Below are 18077 nucleotides of genomic sequence, written 5' to 3'. Positions count from 1 at the left end.
GCGAAGAGGTTTGCGGACATTTGCTGCTTTGGAGGCTTCAGCTCACAAAAATCACACTAATCATAATCCTATAGAGCATCAAAATCAACAATTATTTTGGAACCTCTCATTCCATTTTCTCCAAGAGATATTTTCAACGATTGTCAGTGCCAGTTTTCCTCCTGAGCATCTGAAGGTCATCAGGAGGAAAACGCCTCCTCAGTTTTAAGGGGGACGAATAAATATCATCCCTGAAAACAGAATCCAAACAAACAAAGCCTATTGATTCAGTCACCGCCTCAAATTAGAACGCTTATTCCAGATTTTTCCCCCAAAAAATGCCGGAGCTGAAATAATAGGGAGATAATCTGCCATCCGTGGCAGAGGAAGGCTGGATTAGCTCAAGTATCTGCCGCTGGGGAGATTACACAGTGTGTTGGCTGTAAAATACTGTTTGTTTTGGTGTTGTGAGTTATTAAAAGATTGTGGATGTGCAGTTTGTTACAAGTGGCAGGTTGACTGTGTGTAGGAGGCTAAGATGCTGCAGTGAGGCGCAGATTGACAGCGGCAGGTTGATTTGGGATCGACTGTTTTCTCCATGTGTGAATAGTTCTGGTGTTATCAAAACACGCCTCAGTGGTTAATCATAGTGTGTTAGTGTGGAGATAGAAAGAGGAGGAGTGTGTTGAAAGTCAGCGTGTGTGTGTGTGTGTGTGTGTGTGTTCGCTTTAAAGTGGATTATATAGACAGGGGCGTCAGGATCATCAGAAAGGGCTTCACTGCAGTTTACTGCCTAAACCTGGCATAATAATCCTGAAATGCCACTCTGTAGTGTGTGTGTGTATGTGTGTGTGTGTGTGTGTGTGTGTGTGTGTGTGTACCTATATTTGCACCGCTCATGGAAACTCATATCTCCTACCTCCATTTTGAATTTGGCTGGCTTTAACCGGTGCATGCAGACAAAATGTGGGTCACAACAAGAGAGGTTTGGATGTGCACCAACATGACACACTGGAGAATTTCAGATTCAGTGTTGGCCAAGCAGTTTCATAACAATTTGAAATGCAGGAAAGGATAGGATGTGAAGTAGAGCATTAAATTGCACATATAATGTATGTAGGGACGGGACGATATATCGAAATTCAATATATCGCGATACAAAAATGTGACAATACGTATCATGGGGCAGCAAAATCGTGATTTTAGCTGCATTTTATTCTGCTGTAGTAATCACAAATGAGACACTCACAATTTCACAAGCTCTCCATCCAAATTATGTCATTTACACTTTGTAATGACATTTTTAAATTGTTGTTTACATTCTAGCAGCCAATGTCATCGCTAGAAAGATTTGTGGCTCAGAAATAAACAGAATTCTGCAGTCAGACTTTGTTCTCATTGAACTTTTATTTATTACATCGTATCGTGGTTGTATTGAATTGTGAACCTCATATCGCGTATCGAATTGTGGTGAGATAAGCGTATCTTCCTATTTCTAACTGTATGGATTCATAAATATTACAAACAGGACACGCATCGCTTACGAACAGTTGCATGATTCTCATCGATTTGAATCATTTCCAATTGGCTCCGGACTCAAAGATGTAGTTGCTTCTCACCCATTTACCATTAAGTCAATGCAGAGTGCAGCTTGTTAAGTCAATCCAAGGCCAAGAATGAACTGTGAGGAAATCAATGGATCATAGCTCACTCTAATTATCAAGCCCCTTCCTATTAGGAACCTCAGTGACCCTGCACCTCCACCATAGTGTGAGAAAACTCTGTGACAAGATTAATGAGGAACATTGCTGCATAGATTGGGGCTTAAATGCATTAAGGATTAAATGGAAAAATTTGATCTCCCCTCCAAGACGAAATCTGTTTGCTCCGGAGGGATTCGGGTGCAAATGGACTTGCGACGCATGCGTGCGATATGTTCCGTCAGGTGAGTGAGTGAGTGTGTGTTTGTGTGTTTTACAGGAACATGATGTGGAAACCCCCTATGGGATGCTACATGTGGTGATCCGCGGGGCCCCTAAAGGAAACAAGCCTGCCATCCTCACCTACCATGATGTGGGACTGAACCGTAAGTAAACACAATGTGTTTACAGTGTGTGTGTGAGTGTGTGTGTGTGTCTTGACAGATGTGTCAGGCCTTTCAATAAGGTGTTTCTGCACTTATCAGAGGCGATAATTGGCCTCCACGCCGCATCGTTTCTCTCAGCCTTCACTCACACACACACACACACACACACACACACACACACACACTTGTTATCGTCTCCAGCAGGGGACCCATGTCACCAGTGTCACGACTGTACAGACAATAAGAAGAAGCAGGTCAGGAATGAGAAGGGAACAAGATGAAAATGCATGCTTTTTCCAAAAAATAACTAAAACTATCACCAAGTTGCTCCAATGTTTCACGTAAATTCAGCATAATACGCAGCATAGTTGTGTTTTATTGGGTAATTATGGAAAATAGAGCATGACGAACATTACTTGTGAAAGTTTTTAGTAATGAAAACCTGCCATTATTGTTCAAAGTAGCTGCTTCTAATGTTGAGAGTATAAAACCTGTGGTGATTAAGAATCTAATAAAATTGGTATGAATTCAGTCGGATCGCTCCTAGTCAGGGGTAACAGTGCACAAAAATAACCTGAAACTCTATACTGAGATCTCAGTAACAGCTGAGCATTGGTCGTTCATGAACTCTGTACAAAGTCACCGCACGCCCCACATTCCACCAGCTAATACAGGCTGAGCGGTCAATAATTCAATAAAGGCAGGGACAATAACATACACTAGTAGATGGAGCAGGAGATAGATACCTAGAGAGTATAGGAGAGGGAGATGAAGACAGCAGAGAGAGAGAGGGGATGAAAAAGACATGAAGAAGAGACGGGGGGGGGGGGGGGGGCAGAGGAGGAGGAAGAGAGAGGGGCAGAGTGTGGCATGGATACAATGTAGGTCAGAAAAACATTCCCCCGTCATGCGGCGGGAGGCGGGGTGGGGTCAGCGGCAATGCGGCGGAGAGGGGCGGAGGTGTGTGTGTGTGTGTGTGTGTGTTAAAGAGCAGACCAGATCCACGGCTTCCTGGCTTTTTGGTTTTTTTTTGTCTGTCCATCCATTTGCTGGGTGTTTTTTTTTTTCTGTTTAAGCTTACAATATCTCTCTTCTATGGTCCTGTAAAGTATTAAGCTGACTGTCCATCTCATTTAGGATGGTCCACTAGGAAAACAAAAAAAATAAAATAAATAAATAACACAAAAAATAAATAAATAAATAGTGCATAAAACATAACAAAGAAAGAATAAAAAACATAATAAATAAAGAATAACAGCAGGAGATGAGGGGACAGAATAGAATAATAATAATAAACTGTTTATATAGCACTTTTCAAAGCAATAAAGGAACATGAAAATAGAATAGAAGAGAATAGAATAGAATAAGTGTGTACCTGTCTTTCAGTCTGACTGGCTTTTGTTGTATTTCTTCTGTCTATTGTCCTGTATAAATACTATACTATACTATACTATACTGTATATATATAAATACTATCATCTCCTTTAGGATGGTCCACTAAAAAAAACACAATAAATTAGAACAGAAGACAAATCATTTGGCCTAGTAGAATAAAACAGACTAGAATAGAATACGATAGGTGTGCACCTGTGTTTTGCTGCAGCAGCAGTATAACCGGAGGGCTATTAGTATTCATAGCCAGTCACTAAAGCACTCGACTGCAGTGTACAACCCAACAGGATGGAGTGTGGAACAGAGCGGTGAAAGGGGGAGAAAGAAAATTTAAAAAACCACATGAAGGAAAAAATAAATGGGGCGGGGAGTATATTGGTCCCTTTAAATAGGATCCCAATTAACTAATGGCATAGCGTTCTGCCCAGGAAAAAGGAGAGATGAGGACAATAAAAAAAATAGGAAGAACGAGATTAGAAGAGGGAGAGAGAGACAGATTTAAGATGTAGAGAAAGAGGTCAAAGAACAGGCGGAACTGTGGCGGAAAAGAAAGAAAACGAAATCGAAGGAAACACTGGCCTACATGTGGGAATCTGGTCAGCATCACTGCAGAGGAAGAGAGGGATGAGGAAAGAGGACAAGACAAGGAGAAGGGAGAGGCGTAGACAAAGAGAGAGAGAGAGGGAGAGAAAAGAAATAGAGAGACAACGAAAGTGGGTCAGTGGGAGCGCAGACTGGGAACACTGGCGATGATTCAGCATCTATACGGATGAGAAAGTGCGACCTCTGTACATACTTAGCATATGTGTGTGTATGTGAAACACACGAAAGTTCGACGAAGTGGTCACTCTTACCCGGTCGCCATACTAATCGGTCCGCTGCATTAACGCCAGGAAAAAACAATGCTGTGATGTTACGATCTGCGAGTCTGACTCACCGCGTCAGAAAAGTAGGCCAACTGCAGAGCCGGTGGGAGGAGGGCAAACGGAGAGCATCTATAATACATGGAGCTATTTCAGAATTCAATGCTCTGGGTTTTCATTGGGTCCCGGTTCGGGAAACGGCGTTCTACTTTTTTTATTTTTTTTTTTAGAGAATATCCTCAGTGACTCACTTAGAAAATAAATCAGTTTTTGCTTCCTAAGACAGACAGTGAAGAGATGATGATGTCTTTACTTTTTGAACAATATCTCGTTAATAAAATTAAGTTCAAATTGTACTATTGCCTTAACTTTAACTTAACTGTAAATCTTTACATTTTAGCTGCGAGTTTATTCTCCCATAATCCTCTTTGTATGCAAATGAGTATCAGTAATGTTACACAATGAGAAAACTTACTACTGGGTTCTTTGTCTATTAGTTTGCATGAACTGCTGCCATACAGTGTTGTATCTGTTGCTAAAACTTTTTATGATTGTAAGACAACACATACAATGAAGCACATTGTTGTATAAGCAGCGCTTTTATTTATGGACATCAAATAAGCTATAGCCTAAGCATATAAGTGAACATACTGTAGCTATAAGCTATATTTGCTAACGGTTCAGTTGCTAATGTTAGCTAGCTAGCCAAGTAGCCTAACGTTACTGTATTCATAGTATAGCATGATGTCACATGCATTTCCTACCAATATGGTGCTTTACCATATACACAGCTCATTGGCAATGGCTGTCATTTGATTATAATCACCTGTTAATTTTATTACAATCACCTGTTATTTTCCTACCAAGATGGCCGTGTGGTGAGGAACAGAATTCTATGAATTCTCCCTAGAAGATATGAAGGCAGCTGATCAACTAGGGAGTCAGAGAGCACATTCAAATCCATGATAATCAATTAATAAACTGATCATTAATTCGGTCTATATGTCACTGCCACAAAGCGCCATGGGACACTGGACACAATCTATAGGCTACTTGTTTACATTTGAAAAACCCCAAAAACGTGATGTCAAAGACTTGTATACAGGTTTGGATATGTATTGCACTCTGTTTCTCAGGTGTAATTAAAATGGAGGTAGGTGGTGGAGGATTATGTGACGGTGGAAGGAGTCTTTTCCGTCTCCTTGCTGGCAGAGGATCAGCTGTACAGATGGCCGCCTTCGAGGTCCGCTCTGGGTCCGGTGCATATGTAATGTGATTACATTCCTCTCTCTTCCATCCCTCCATCCTCTCCTTTCCCTGCCTCCCTCTCACTTTCTGCTCTCTCTCTCTTTCTTCCACCCTTTCCCTCTATCCCCTCACCCCATGTTACCTCTCCTTGTTTCCTCTTCTCCTCCCTCTTTCTCCTACAGACAAGCTGTGCTTCAACAGTTTCTTCCACAATGAGGACATGCAGGAGATCACCAAGCACTTTGTGGTTTGCCACGTCGACGCCCCGGGACAGCAGATTGGAGCCTCACAGTTGCCACAGGGGTATGGGGCAATACACACACACACACACACACACACACACACACACACACACACACACAGTACATGTGCACATACACACTGACATGCACACCTGCATATGCATACATTTTAAAATAACAATCACTAATACATGGTGAATTCTTGTATGTTTTTAATTAGCTCTAACTAACAACTAATTGATGATTAGTTAATTACAAATTAACAATAAATTATATTGTGTATATTATTATTATTTAACCATTACTTAATGACATGTTGAGAAAAGATCATTTGTATGTTGTGTCATCACTGTTAAGAAATTAAGTCAATGATTTTTGATTAGTTAACAATTTGTTAGTTATTTATTATTCAGATTAAACTCTTTTATATACGTAGTTAAGCATTTGTTAATGACTAACAAATGCTTTGTAAAATATAAATAAGCATTAAGTGGGACACTATTATAAAGTTACAACTGATGTTTACACATAATGTATATGCACACACATACACAGTGACTGGTAGGCTGAAGGTGTTGTGACTTCTCTCTCCACAGGTACCAGTATCCCACTATGGACCAGCTGGCTGGGATGCTGCCCAGTGTGGTGCAGCACTTTGGGTTGGTAGTCTCTGTCCTATCACACATATTCCAGATTCATTCAATAGAGCCAACACAGCCCATTTTTCAACAGTAGTCTTCCTCAGGGGCGTCTTATTTTATATACACCCTCTTGTGTGCTCCACTGAGCTCCATACAAAATCAATACTGATGGCTTGTATCTTGAAAGAGTCAACAATTCTGAAAAATTTGATTGGTTTTCGTATTTACACCAATGCAGTTGAGATATTTTACAATGGATTCAACGTATTTCCTCATAAGTTAGACCTGCCGTGCAATGTTAGTTATCAATTACAATTACAAAAGAAGACAATTTGTAGCATATAAACTATGAAGAACAATATGTTTAGCTAGAATTTTCAATGCAGTGCAGTTCTTTGTTCTAGGCTATATACTGAGCACCACTGAGATACTGAGTTTCTCATTATATCGCGGCCATTTTATCAATAAAGCAGAACTATTCATATACATCACCCAGCACTTCCTCTTTGTACATTTCTGGCCAAAGCATGAAACTCATCGCTGCCATCGTGGATAGTGATTTCTACCAGATGGTTTGATTTCTTAGCAGCCAAAGTAGATGGCAGAACAGAAAATACTGAGTGAAGAGCGGTTTGCTGCCTGCCAAAGAGGAGTAATTTTAGACCTGACAGACTTAGCAGCCACAGCCAAGATGTAGCAGCATTTGGCTTGTGACCAACTTGAATATCAGGCTGTGTTCCCAACAATACCATTATGTAACATTTAGCTGATTGACACGCCAGACCGTTATAACACATAGCCAGAATTCAATGTATCCATCTTGCATCAGTCCATATGAACCATTTACCATAGTACACCATCTATTTTCTTTAAACTGAATCATCTGAGGGACCAATGGTCTGTTTTTTAGATTCAAGAGCATCGTCGGCATTGGAGTGGGAGCTGGAGCTTACATCCTGGCCAAGTTTGCTGTAAGTCACATCCTACTGATCCTCCCACTGCCTGGCTGTAGGCCTGTGATTTATCAAAGCAACCTGGTAGCGATGTTCACCGCTTTCCCAGATGACCAGATTTGAAAGAGCCTAGTCCTGGATTACAGATTGAGATATTCAGTGGTCTGTGTCTCAGATTGTTTATGACCAGTGCTTTTTGTAAAAGTAGTCCAGGAATGGGCTTGAAATCTGTGTCTGGGAAATGGGGAAAAACCCACAACTTCAATCACAGTCTAAGGTGAGGCCGGGTATTCTCTCACTGACAGGGATTAATAATAAAAGCCTATTCTTTACACTGTGTGGCTAATGTGTCCTCCTCATTTAAAGAGTAACTAAAACCCAAACCCAAATCTGTGTAAAGCCTGACATCTAATGGTAAAAAGCATGCTACTGAAATTGCCATCTGCTATTGGCTGATCTTTGGTGCCAGGTGATGTCACCTTCTATAGAGTACAACAGGTGGTGACATCACCTGGCACCAATGATCAGCCAATAGCAGAGTTCGGTACCCTACTTTTCACCATTAGATGACAGGCTTCACATAAAATAAATCCAGATCCAGTTGGTCAAAGTGTTATTTTTTTCCAACCTTCAATTTGAGATAGTCTAAATACTAGCCTAAATTAATCATAATTTGTTTTACTTTTTGTAACAGTAGGTGTCACTTTCTTAAAACAGTAGATGTTTTGGAACAACACTTCTATTGTACTCTGTGTCATTTCACAGTCCTAAAGAAAATTTTTTATATACTGTTGTATTTCATTCTAATATAAATTGTATTAATTAATTTCCATTTTGTTGCCTTTGTTTCTATTTTACGGTATTAAACGGTATCATCTCAATGTAATATGTCATAATCTCGAACAAATTTTACTACTTTTTACTCCATCTAACACTGTTTTCCTTTCTATTTATTCTAATCTAGTCTGCTTTTTTCCATACCAGTTTATTTTGATTTTTCAACTTCTATTCTACTCTGCTTGAACACTGTTCGCTCTCTCTCTCAGCTGATCTTCCCCGACCTGGTGGAGGGTTTGGTTCTGCTCAACATCGACCCCAATGGGAAGGGCTGGATCGACTGGGCTGCCACCAAGGTACCTAGCCAATATACTGTACTAGCCAGGGCTTTTCAAAAGCCTTAGATGGCCACCTCACCAGTTTTTAGGGGGGTAATGCACAGAAAAGGTTGTTGCTGAAGAAGAAGAAGAGCACACAGCAAGCTTCAGAAGCAAATATAAGGCTATCTCAATCTTTTCACGCTCTCTACACACACCTACTGTTCATTAGGTTACAATAATAACCTCCCTTCTTTGCCGTAGCTGTCGGGTCTGACCAGTGCTCTGCCAGATACTGTGCTGCCACATCTTTTCAGCCAGGTAAGCGATATGATTTTTAATTTGAATTGTTTTTTTTTTTAGACATGCAACTCCCATTCTTCTGCAATGGCAGTTCTAGCTTTCCTGTTTTTCCCCATCATATTTCCTGCTTTTTTCCTGATCGCATCCTCAAATCGGATTGCATACTTCTCAAAAGCTGTACAACAGTAGGACTATGAAATCTTATTCAGCCAGTAGCCTAAACTGAGCCAATATGTCCTCGCCCTTGGACCCATTAAAACTAGTGGTAGGCCTCCTTCAAAGACAAACAACGAAAACAAGCCTCTGACCCATTTTGGATCTCCGACACAGTTTTAGAAATGCTGCTGTGGAAAGATGCTTCAGGTAATATGTGTGTTGGTGCCCAGATACGCTTATTGAAGTGCGTGTGTGTGTGTGTGTGTGTGCGCACGTGCAGGAGGAGCTGATGAGCAACACAGAGCTGGTGCAGAGCTACCGGCAACAGATCAACAACACCATCAACCAGTTCAACCTGCAGCTCTTCTGGAACATGTACAACAGGTGGAGAAACACAAAAACATACACTCACACACACATGCATGCACATGTACACACACATTATTTGTGTATGACTGGTGGTAGATTGCAGTTGATCTTACCATGCGTTATTTCCTGTCCATCTCAGCCGGAGGGACCTGGAGATGAACCGCAGTGGGACGGTGCTCAACGCCAAAACTTTGAAGTGAGTCCACAAAAATACCTTTCATATACATGGTAATGATGTAAAAAGAAATCTGGTTCAGGTCTTATTCAGGTTAATCTGTTTACATGAAGCTTTGGTATCCTGTGATTGAGTCTCTGTTGCCATGAATCAACCAGGTAACAGAATATTCCCCTTTACTGAGCAATAGTAGCTAACTGCTAATACAAAGGAAACAATGATCCCCAATAGTAATATGTGCCTTGTTTTGTTGCTAACATCAAAATGTACCCATAATGCTGTGCGAGTTTGCTTTATTAATTTTCTTAATCGCATTACAATCACATTTTCTGTGTGCATCTACATGTGGTCAGTGTTTTCTACAAGCATAACATTATTTTTTCCGTTTCATGAATAAGAAATAAAATGTACCCCTCAAAGAAAATGGGTATAAAATTACAAAGACTAAGATTCATTTGTATTTACTAGTCAAATCCACATCCAGCGACACAGTCTAAATGCTGACCAGTGATGGTATTTCTGTAGGTGTCCTGTGATGCTGGTTGTGGGAGACAATGCGCCTGCTGAGGAGGGAGTGGTGAGTTCGTACGATGATCTTTTCCACAGACTTTATCCGTCTGCTTTGAAAACTCCTCCCTTTCTCCCTACCTACCTCTCCTAGCTTCCTCCTCGCCCTCTGCAGATTTTAGGACGCATTCACACCACACACATTCGGAGCGGTTTATTTGAACTGTGGAGTGTTTACTCAGATGGCACGAGAACCTAAATAATACTCAAGTTAAACCTCAGTGGGTGGAGCCAACGTTTTTCTGGCTAAGTAACGTTAGTCCAGTGAAAAAGATGAGAGGTAAGAGAGGAGGAAGCTAATATTATGAAGCCTAGCGCTCTGCTACTAACTAAAAAAAGGAATCTTGCCATACTAACTAACAACTGACATACATAAGTTCAAACTAGCCATACTAACCTATAGCTAGCTAGGTAAGCTTGTTAGCTAGCTGCTGACCTTCCAACATCATGAATACCATCGTCATGAATTAATGAAAAACAAGTCAATACTATTTATATTTTTTATTTCTATTTTGACCAGAGTTCCTTCTCTGCTATTCAAGTTTACCAGTTAGCTAACGTTCTAAAAACCTGTGGTTCTTTGGCTCCGCCCATCAAGGTTTAACTCAACCAATCAGATTATTTCTGCCTCAAGAGCAGCTCTGCCTCCAAGAACTGTAGATGAGGTTTGTAGAGCTAAAACTCCAATTTGGCGACCCTCCCCTCCTCCCTCTGTACTTGCTCTGTTCAGTGTTTTGTACTTGGCATGTAAACCCAGTTAGTGACTGTTTGTCCTCAATCAGGCAAACAGAAACGGGTCAGCCAGCAAAGGCCTGCTTCTCGTTCTAGACAACGCTGCCTGAGGACTGTGTGTGTGTGTGTGTGTGTGTGTGCGTGTGCATCTGCCTTTCTGTCTGTTTTCTGTCTATCTGTGCCTGGGTGCACTCATGCCTATATGCATATGTGTGTAGGCATGCATGTCCTTGATAGTATAGGCATGCATGTGTGTGTTTGTGGATGTATGCATGGGGTGAGTGTGTGTGTCCATTCTCCAGGGGCCAGATGGCCTTGCTCTGTCCCTGGGTTTCCTAGTTTGAAGTGGCCCAGATATTTATACCGGTGCCTCTGCACTAGTTAATCTGCCGCATGTTCCCGAGGTCAAGCCTAAATAAAATCACTTCTCTGTCAGATGGAGGGAAGGAGGGAGGCAAAGTGGAGGTGGGGAGGGTTGCAGCAAGAGCTGTTATAAAACCTTGGCTTCGAGGGAACACTGATAAAGAAGAGAAAGATGGAGGGATTGAAGTGACGAGGGGGGAATGGAGAGCAGCAGAAGGGAGAGAGAGATGCAAAGGAAGGTTGTTTGAGTGGATGTGACAGATGGAGGTCATGTTAATATTTAATGTCCTCTGATGCAACCAGTTAGGATTGCTTCGCTGTTTTACATAGAAAGAGGGTGGAGCAGAGAATGGGAACCGGTAGAGAGATGCATAGATTTAGGTGTAGATTTACATTTGCAGCTGTAGTAGCAGATAGTGTACTTTTGCTGAAAAGAGCAAGCCAGTTTACTAGCTATGCTACTCTACCATAGAATTGTAATTTAAGACACTTAATTAAAATTACATTAAAATGCTACTATAGATGTGGACTGTCCCCTATGTACCATAAAACAATAATATTGTAAAATTTAGCATTTAATTTGTAATTATAATCTGACTGACTGATGCATTCAAAAGACAAACTTAAAACTGTAAAGCACAACATAAAATATTTGTTATATTCATATTTAAATATATGATCAGCAGCTGGAAGGTAGAAACCCAGATTTTGAGAAATACATGCATATAGCCTAAGTTCGACATATTGTGTTTTTGTTATCTCTTTCTATTTAATCTGAGCTGTCTAGATGTAAAGAAAATGTACAGAAAAAGGTAGACTTTGGCAATCTATGTGATGGAATAAAGATTAACAGAGCATGAAAAACAGGAATAGCAAATCAGCAGAGAGCAAAAACAAGGTCTCTGTGCATGAGACTGTGTGTTTATCCATAGTGGTGTGGCCTGTGTGTGTGTGTGTGCGTGTGCATGTGTCCACATCTGCTTACTGTGTATGCACACTGCGGCTGTGCGCTTGTCTGCCTGCTGGAGTGACTCATCTCTACAGTATACTGCAGTATCTGGGTCACTCGTATCACACACACACATACACACACACATACACAGTTACCCACATAGCTGTCTAAGTCCTGGCCACTGTTTTATTCCTACTTCTTTATTCACCAACAAATTCCTTGTCACTGTAGCCTTAGTAGCATAATCAGCTCATCCTGCTGTTTTTGTCTTCAAGGTCGAGTGTAATTCCAAGCTGGACCCGACCAACACCACCTTCCTAAAGGTATTTGTTCATCTTCATCTCACCTACACCTATAGATCTGTCAGTTCATTCTGAAACATTTTGACATTTCTGAGGTTTCACACACCAGCAGTGATATGCAGTGGTGGGTTGTTAGCAGCTTGGTTAACGTCTGCTGTCTTCTCTCGTGTCAGATGGCTGACTCCGGTGGACTGCCCCAGATCACACAGGTAATGGACCGACAGCTTTTCAACATTCAGTCCCACGAAACAGAGAATGTGAGGATTTTCAGTGTTTCACTATTTCTATTTGGACACCAATCTCGAAATGACTCGCTTACTTGGCAAATAAGTCGGTAAAGCTTCCATCTCCAACTCTACAGTGTTCCCGCTTCAAAGGGACAGTTGTGATTTGTAGTAAGATTCCCGATCCAGTCCGTAGAGGTGTGAAGTCGGACACCCGACTCGCATTCATGTGCTCTTCTTTGGAAATTAAAACAAACATGGAGGTGATGAAATGTTTGATTTATGTCTGGCTGCCCAGGACTCCCTGGAAGAAGATATATTGTATCTCAATGGGTCCTTCTTGGCTAAATAAAGGAGAAAAAAAAAAATACTGTATATATATATATATATATGTATATAAATAAAAAAATAAAAAAACATCTAAGCAGATGTTACCAGTAGTTGTGTGAGAATGCAGAGGAAAGTAGATGCATAAGGTAATTTATGAATTTTTAAAGTGGTAATCCATGACATTTTCATACATTAATAAATGTCCGTTTTGCTACTCTCTATCAGTGATTCAACGTATAGTCAGTTCATGAAAGCTTTTCCATTGTCTGTTCTAAACAGCCGGTGTCTATTAGCTCTTCCCTGGGAAAAATCCTCTGGCGCGCAAGAAGGGATGTGTTCTTTGTTTCCGGTTTGTTTGGAATAAGTAGAAGAAGAGCTGGGTAGTTAGCATGAGCAGTGATAGCCACCATGGCTGAACAGACAAAGAAAAGAGCGCCACCTACAGAAACTCAAACTGCATTAAAAGAAAATACAAGGATAGACACAAAATAAAAAAACAACAACAACTAGATCCTTCCCGGTGGGAAAGTCAAACTATAATCCCAACAGCACATGAATGCACAATGTGAATTTATTGTTTGTATTCGTAAAGTCACTGAAATAAAATCCTGCCGCGTTGTTTTACAGCCTGGCAAGCTGACCGAAGCCTTCAAGTACTTCCTCCAGGGAATGGGCTACAGTAAGTATCCACAGATACTTCAAATAAAATAAAATTAACTGTATGGAGAGAGAGAGAGAGAGAGAGAGAGAGAGAGAGAGAGAGAGAGAGAGAGAGAGAGAGAGAGTCTGTGTATCTTAATTCCTAGTTAAGAAATGCTTCAGAAACAGCACATTGCAGTTCTATCTGTGTGTATTAAAGGTTGAGTGTGTTGTGATGTGGTGTGTCTCATCCAGAGGGAGGTGTGCTGTGTTAATCTTGCCCTCTGTCTCCCTTGCCCCGTTCTCTCAGTTGCTTATGTGAAGGATCGGAGGTTGAGTGGAGGGCCAGGTACTTCCTCCTTCCTGTTCACCTCTGACCTCCTATTGCTGCCCCGCCCTGATGACATTGGCATTTTGAGATTTTTTTCATTTTGTTATTATTATTATTATCATTATTATTATTATTATTATTGTTATTATTATTATTATTATTATTATTATATTTTGGGCTGTTTTGAACTTTTTACTTTTGCTATCATTTCTGGTTTATTTATTTTTTTAATCTCAAGGATACTAAACTTCATCTTTGTTTTTTTTTAAAAAATAATTTTTCCTTCCAAGGAAAAATATACTGTCCCCCCCCCCCCCCCCCCCCCCTCCATTGCATTTCTGATATTGTTCTTTGCATGGCCTTGAGCTAGCTTTGAGCAATGCCTGTTGGACTATTTTCAAGACAAATACAGAACGGACCGGAGAAATCAGAGAACTAATTCCTAAAAAATTAGAGAACTAATTCCTTTACTGAAGCTAATTAAACTTGCACAAACGAGTGACTGAAAGCCGAGCTGAAAACTAAAATTCTCTTCAAGGTTAATACAGATTATACAGTTGCTGAGCCTCTTCCACAGGAGCACATTTTACAGTTAGAAATGTTTGAAATGATACCATTGAGCCTCAAGAATTTCCTCTAGCGCTCAGGCCTTGGGGGAATTTTGTTGGAAGTGGAGACTCAAGGATTCAGTGTTTCCCTCAGAATTGTATTCTTGTCAGGGTGGAAAAGCCTCTGAAACAGCATTTAGACCATCATGGGACACTAAAACTCTCCACTGAAACCCAGACTAATGAAATTCTTTTAGGGTTAGCAGCTCTTTAAGGCAGAGTGACCCACCACACCTATTCAATGGTGAACAGACAGTGAAGTTCTACGATAGACGTATACCGAACCCCCTCAGTTCCTCCACTGCATGGTGTTGCCACAGCCGGTCGTATGTACGAATGTGTCTCCTCGTAGACACATTGACACATCGCCTTACCGAACGATCTCGACCATCCGCGGCTGTCGCCCGAGCCGGTCGGCCGCCTTTTTCTCACCAGCTGTCCATGAGGCTGCTGCAAGGGATGTTCTTCAGTTCCCCACATCGGCATGTCCTCCCCACATATCCCCAGCATCAACTGCTCATACACGTTTCTATAATATGTACTTAATTCTCCCTCTCTCTCTCGCTCTCTCCCCTCCCATTCCTCCCAGTGCCCTCCGCCAGCATGACCCGCCTGGCTCGCTCCAGGACGGCCTCCCTGACCAGCGCGAGCTCCATCGAAGGGTCCCGCTCTCGGGCCTGCACCCACTCCGACAGCACCGAGGGAGTCGGCCAGGTCACCCACACCATGGAGGTGTCCTGCTGAGAAGTCGGCCAGCCGTAGAGGGAGGGAGGGAGGGGATAGATGGGCGGAGAGAAAGGGAGATAAAGAGGGGGATGAAGGGAATGGGGTAGGAGGAATGTGCAGGAAAAGGTGACGTCGTGGGAGAGAACTGGAGACAGAAGGGACCGAAGGTGGGAGAGAAATAGTTCCCCTTTGAATGAGGCGGAGGCAGCGCTCTCTCTGTCTTCATCGGTCTCCTCCAGATCCCTTCGTCTGCCATCTTCTTCCCTCCTCCACTGTAAAATAACATATGTGTTGCTACTAAAACCCCCCTCCCCACCAACGACACCTTGAAATATCCGCCTGGTTTTGGTTTCGTTCTTGCAGTGTCATATTTGTGTTTTGCTCAGTGTCTCCTCATCCTTTGCCTGCTCCCTTTTTACCCCCCCCCCCAAAAAAAACAAAAACAAAAAAACAAACTAAGCCCAAACCTGTCTGTCAACTACCCACACAGCAATATGTGCTAATGAAAATGGGCTGCTGAAGACAATGCGATATGAAGAATGGTTGTCTGTTGAAAAGTAGAGGAAACGGAGCATTGCAGGGGGTGCCATTTTGAAAATAAGTGTGACGCGTAATTATGTTGCAAGCAATTTATTTTCTTCTCTCTGTGGCCAAAAGTGTGAGTATCTCTCTCTGTGTCCTGTGGAAGGGAATGATATGAGCAGTAATTTCTCTCCGTGAGTCACTGTAGGGGGCGTGTCCAGAATTTGACATACAGTAGAACACAGCCAATCGTAGCCGAGTACACTTGTAGTGCTTTGAGAGGATTTGTTAGCTTACCGCCGTGATTTAAAGCTGCACTAGGCAAGATGTTTCGTGGTTTACTCACAAATGATGGACCTACATTATCATTATGAATGCTTTTGCAATAATGTAATTTGGAATAGCAGGCAGAGTCCTTCATAAGCGTTCTTTGTAATGTTCAATATAGTCATAGATTTGAATTCTATTTGTGTATTATCTTAGAGGCTACAGGCCTAAACTTATTAATTCCTGATGAGGAACTGAACCGCAGGCCGCAGCGGTAACAGCACCGAATTCTAGCCACTACACCACCAGGGAGCTGATGCTTAGCTGATGCAAATGTATAACTTCACATGAGGTTTTTATTGCTGTGACCATGCTTATTTGTAAATGATATGGCCAAAATTGCTTTTGAATCGAGCAAGACGTCCATGCGTGATGTGTGACGCTAGTTCAGTCTATTTATTGTGTGAAATCAATTGAGCATAAAATGATCATTATCTTATGTACATACAGTATCTTATGTAGCCTATGTAGCGTACAAACTATCAAGCACTTTGATCAGCATGCGGAAAAACACAACAGTTCAGAGTGGGAATCGAACCCCGATCTCTTACGTGAAAGGCAGCAACGTCAAGCACTTAAGCCTTGATTCATTGTCTATGTGAAATCAATTGAGCATGAAATGATCAATATCTTACATAGTATTTAATGAAGCGCTTAGAAAAGACATAGCTAAATGCACCATGATGAGCTGAGCGTATTCATGTGTAATATGTGTATGTAGCGTACAAACTGTATGAGGAGTAGCGTTCTCAAAATGTGTCCAGAGGTACAGCGAAGAGCGTCCCATCCCCACTAATTGAGACAGCGTAGATTTGTCCTGTTTGTCCAAATTGAATTCTGGTGTCAGTATAGTCCCGTCTCTGCCAGCAGGAAGTGACGAATCCAAACTTCAGAGTGAAATCCAAAGTGTCTCCTAAACAGCAGTGAGCAGCACTCCGGACTCACCAACATTAGATCTTCTCCTCTCTCAACTCTTTGATATCTTTGGTATAAAGCATCACAGACCTGCCGGGTTGGTAAATATGAGTGTTGCTGTGTGCAGTTTACTGACATCACCTTACAGGATTTCTGGGTACTGAAGTTCAAATTTTTCAAACAGTTACCTCTCGCTGCCATTTGGGGCCGCTAAAGTGCGAAGTTGCCTAGTGAAGCTTTAACCCACATGTCGTCTTCCATCTATGAGACAATCCACCACATTGCTATAGGCTAGATGATACAGTATATATAGATGTATATGCATGCTTATTGCATACAAAAGTAATGTTCGGGCATTGTAGTATCTTAGTAGTACCTTATCTAGTATTAGGGCATTCTAGTAACATTAGCACCTTAGATGTGGCCAGTTTGTTAGTCCCATGGATGCAACCACCACCATCGTCTGTCTCACAGAAGTGGTTCTGCCCATAGTCGGCTCTTTGTGGTCTCTTACGTGACAATCACACTCTGACCCAAACCAAACCAGACCAGGGGGGCCGAGGCAGAACCAGGCCGACCCAACATGCTCTCTTTTTGGGTCGGAACCGGAGGACTCGCAGCAAGCCTGCCCTTCTTACAACGCCCAGCCCCACTCCATGGATGTACCAAAGCTACGCGCACACATGCACGCAAGTGCACGCATTCACAATCACTCATACATTCTCACACATGCATGTACGCACACAAGCACACACACATCTCATACGAACGCTGATACACACGAACCTGCGTGGGCTGGGATTTGTAAGGGAACTGAGCCAAAGGAAAAACATAAATACCCAGTTCGTGAGCTCGGCATTATAAGCTTCTATTTGGGTGGAGTGCAGATTTGACATCCCAAAAATACTTTCAATCGTTTTAAATGTTTAACCCCAAAAAGGTTCTTTTTTTTTTAAAGAAGTTGGGTAGAACCTTGTAATTCCAAGCTCACAAAATATTAAAACACACCCACACACAAAGAGGAATGTGTTGCCATCA

The 18077-nt window shown here is 41.7% G+C and overlaps 1 protein-coding gene across 4 annotated transcripts in view; it reads left to right on the top strand.

Annotated features, from left to right (window-relative positions):
• ndrg4 (NDRG family member 4) overlaps positions 1-15293 on the top strand; it is a 52507-nt gene extending 37214 nt beyond the window's left edge. For 2 of the 4 annotated variants that reach the window (XM_071905426.2, XM_071905428.1), the window contains 14 exons: positions 1960-2065; positions 5751-5871; positions 6407-6469; positions 7362-7422; positions 8451-8537; positions 8763-8819; positions 9238-9341; positions 9466-9522; positions 10027-10078; positions 12391-12438; positions 12591-12626; positions 13599-13650; positions 13921-13959; positions 15139-15293. In XM_071905426.2, the coding sequence (XP_071761527.2) occupies positions 1960-2065; positions 5751-5871; positions 6407-6469; positions 7362-7422; positions 8451-8537; positions 8763-8819; positions 9238-9341; positions 9466-9522; positions 10027-10078; positions 12391-12438; positions 12591-12626; positions 13599-13650; positions 13921-13959; positions 15139-15293 (1038 nt within the window). The remainder of the gene's footprint in view (positions 1-1959; positions 2066-5750; positions 5872-6406; positions 6470-7361; positions 7423-8450; positions 8538-8762; positions 8820-9237; positions 9342-9465; positions 9523-10026; positions 10079-12390; positions 12439-12590; positions 12627-13598; positions 13651-13920; positions 13960-15138) is intronic. The other 2 variants (XM_071905427.2, XM_071905429.1) reach the window with 1 other exon arrangement.
• The last annotated feature ends 2784 nt before the right edge of the window (positions 15294-18077 follow it).

This window comes from Centroberyx gerrardi, chromosome 4 (genome assembly GCF_048128805.1).
Source record: "Centroberyx gerrardi isolate f3 chromosome 4, fCenGer3.hap1.cur.20231027, whole genome shotgun sequence".
NCBI lineage: Eukaryota > Metazoa > Chordata > Actinopteri > Beryciformes > Berycidae > Centroberyx > Centroberyx gerrardi.
This window is presented reverse-complemented; position numbering and strand designations above follow the sequence as displayed.